General features: G+C 50.2%; 1 protein-coding gene across 1 annotated transcript in view; it reads left to right on the forward strand.

The window, feature by feature from the left end:
* kl (klotho) overlaps window positions 1-2,500 on the forward strand; it is a 51,918-nt gene that overhangs the window by 36,712 nt on the left and 12,706 nt on the right. Inside the window, 1 exon segment of the mRNA XM_045215799.1 lies at window positions 619-747. Coding sequence (XP_045071734.1) covers window positions 619-747 — 129 coding nt within the window.

The raw sequence follows: 2,500 nt of genomic DNA on the forward strand, positions 1-2,500 counted from the left end.
GATGCAGGGCCTTAGACCGCTGAGATGCAGTGCCTTAGACCGCTGAGATGCAGTGCCTTAGACCGCTGAGTGCCTTAGACCGCTGAGATGCAGTGCCTTAGACCGCTAAGATGCAGTGCCTTAGACCACTGAGATGCAGTGCCTTAGACCGCTGAGATGCAGTGCCTTAGACCGCTGAGATGCAGTGCCTTAGACCGCTGAGATGCAGTGCCTTAGACCGCTGAGATGCAGTGCCTTAGACCACTGAGATGCAGTGCCTTAGACCGCTGAGATGCAGTGCCTTAGACCGCTAAGATGCAGTGCCTTAGACCACTGAGATGCAGTGCCTTAGACCACTGAGATGCAGTGCCTTAGACCACTGAGATGCAGTGCCTTAGACCGCTGAGATGCAGTGCCTTAGACCACTGCGCCACTCGGCCTGAGGAGAGGTTTGAAAGAGGTCTGATTTGATTGAGTTATTAAACATAACTAAACTGGATGAATTACTGCCTGCCCGGTCTCCATCGTTCCAGGTACTGGTGCGTGAGTAAAAACGTGGCATGGAGTTCTGAGTGTATCAGTTAAGAGTGTGATGAGAACACGGACTGGACTAACCCAGTAATGTTCACCGTGTTCCAGGTACTACCGTTGCTTCACGAGCCAGCTGCACCAGGCTAACATCACGTCCATGGTCACCCTGTGGCACCACACACGTCAGCGCTCCAGCCTGCCAGCCCCTATGGAGGCAGCGGGAGGCTGGCTCAACAGGTTGGTACCACACACCACACACGTCAGCGCTCCAGCCTGCCAGCCCCCATGGAGGTTGGTACTACTAGAATCTAGTCAAACCAGAACCAAATCTCGAGTGAGTGCTGGGCTCGGGCCAAAGTCTCCGTTTGGTTGTGGGTGGAGGACTGGGAGATGTTAAGCTAGTGTGAGTGGAGGAATCAGGGCGGAGCCTCTTTTGTAGCAGACAAGTCGTCACCGTCGTGGAAAACTAGCCTGTTCCAAACTTTGGGCTCTATTCAATCACATCCGCTTTAGCTGCATTAGAGCTGTCGAATCCTCAAGTGGCTCCCGGCATTATACCTAAAGCGGACATTGCCATTGGCTGCACGGAGTCGCATTAAGAGAAATCACATGCTGCCTTGTTTACAAGTTCGTACACTGGAATGTGAGATGTAATCTACGCCTCGATTAGGATGATAGAAATTCTCATTATTTAGTTGAATGATTTTCAATTTGAGCATCATTATTTCTATACACCCTACACTCTTAGAAAAAAAGGTGCTATCTAGAACCTAAAAGGGTTCTTCGGCTGTCCTCATAGGAGAACCCTTTGAAGAACCCTTTTAGGTTCCAGGTAGAACCCTTTTGGGTTCCATGTAAAACCCTTTCCACAGAGGGTTCTACATGGAACCAAAAAGGGTTCTACCTGGAGCCAAAAGGGTTCTATCTGGAACCTAAAAGGGTTCTTCAAAGGGTTCTCCTATGGGGACAGCCGAAGAACCATTTGGAACCCTTTTTTTTCAAACATTGGCAGTAGAATGGCCATACTGAAGAGCTCAGTGACTTTCAACGTGGCACCGTCATAGGATGCCACCTTTCCAACAAGTCAGTTCGTAAAATTTCTGCCCTGCTAGAGCTGCCCCGGTCAACTGTAAGTGCTGTTAATGTGAAGTGGAAACGTCTAGGAGCAACAACGGCTTAGCTGCGAAGTGGTAGGCCACACAAGCTCACAGAACGGGACTGCCGAGTACTGAAGCGCGTAGCGCGTAAAAATCGCCTGTCCTAAGTTGCAACACTCACTACCGAGTTCCAAACTGCCTCTGGAAGCAACGTCAGCACAAGAAGTGTTCGTCAGGAGCTTCATGAAATGGGTTTCCATGGCCGAGCAGCAACACACAAGCCTAAGATCACCATGCGCAATGCCAAGTGTCGGCTGAAGTGGTGTAAAACTCGCCGCCATTGGACTCTGGAGCAGTGGAAATGCATTCTCTAGAGTGATGAATCACGCTTCACCATCTGTCAGTCCAACGGACGAATCTGGGTTTGGCGGATGCCAGGAGAACGCTACCTGCCCTAATGCATAGTGCCTGTTTTTCATGGTTCGGGCTAGGGCCCCTTAGTTCCAGTGAAGGGAAATCTTAACGCTACAGCATACAGTGAAATTCTAGATGATTCTGTGCTTCCAACTTTGTGGCAACAGTTTGGGGAAGGCCCTTTCCTTTCAGCAAGACAATGGCCCCGTGCATCCATCAAACACCTTTGGGATGAATTGGAATGCTGACTGCAAGCCAGGCCTAATCGCCCAACATCAGTACCCGACCTCACTAATGCTCTTGTGGCTGAAAGGAAGCAAGTCCCCGCAGCAATGTTCCAACATCTAGTGGAAAGCCTTCCCAGAAGAGTGGAGGCTGTTATAGCAGCAAATGGGGGGGACCAACTCCATATTAATGCCCATGATTTTGGAATGAGATGTTCGACGAGCAGGTGCCCACATACTTTTGGTCATGAAGTG

Source organism: Coregonus clupeaformis, unplaced genomic scaffold (assembly GCF_020615455.1).
Source record: "Coregonus clupeaformis isolate EN_2021a unplaced genomic scaffold, ASM2061545v1 scaf0518, whole genome shotgun sequence".
Lineage (NCBI taxonomy): Eukaryota > Metazoa > Chordata > Actinopteri > Salmoniformes > Salmonidae > Coregonus > Coregonus clupeaformis.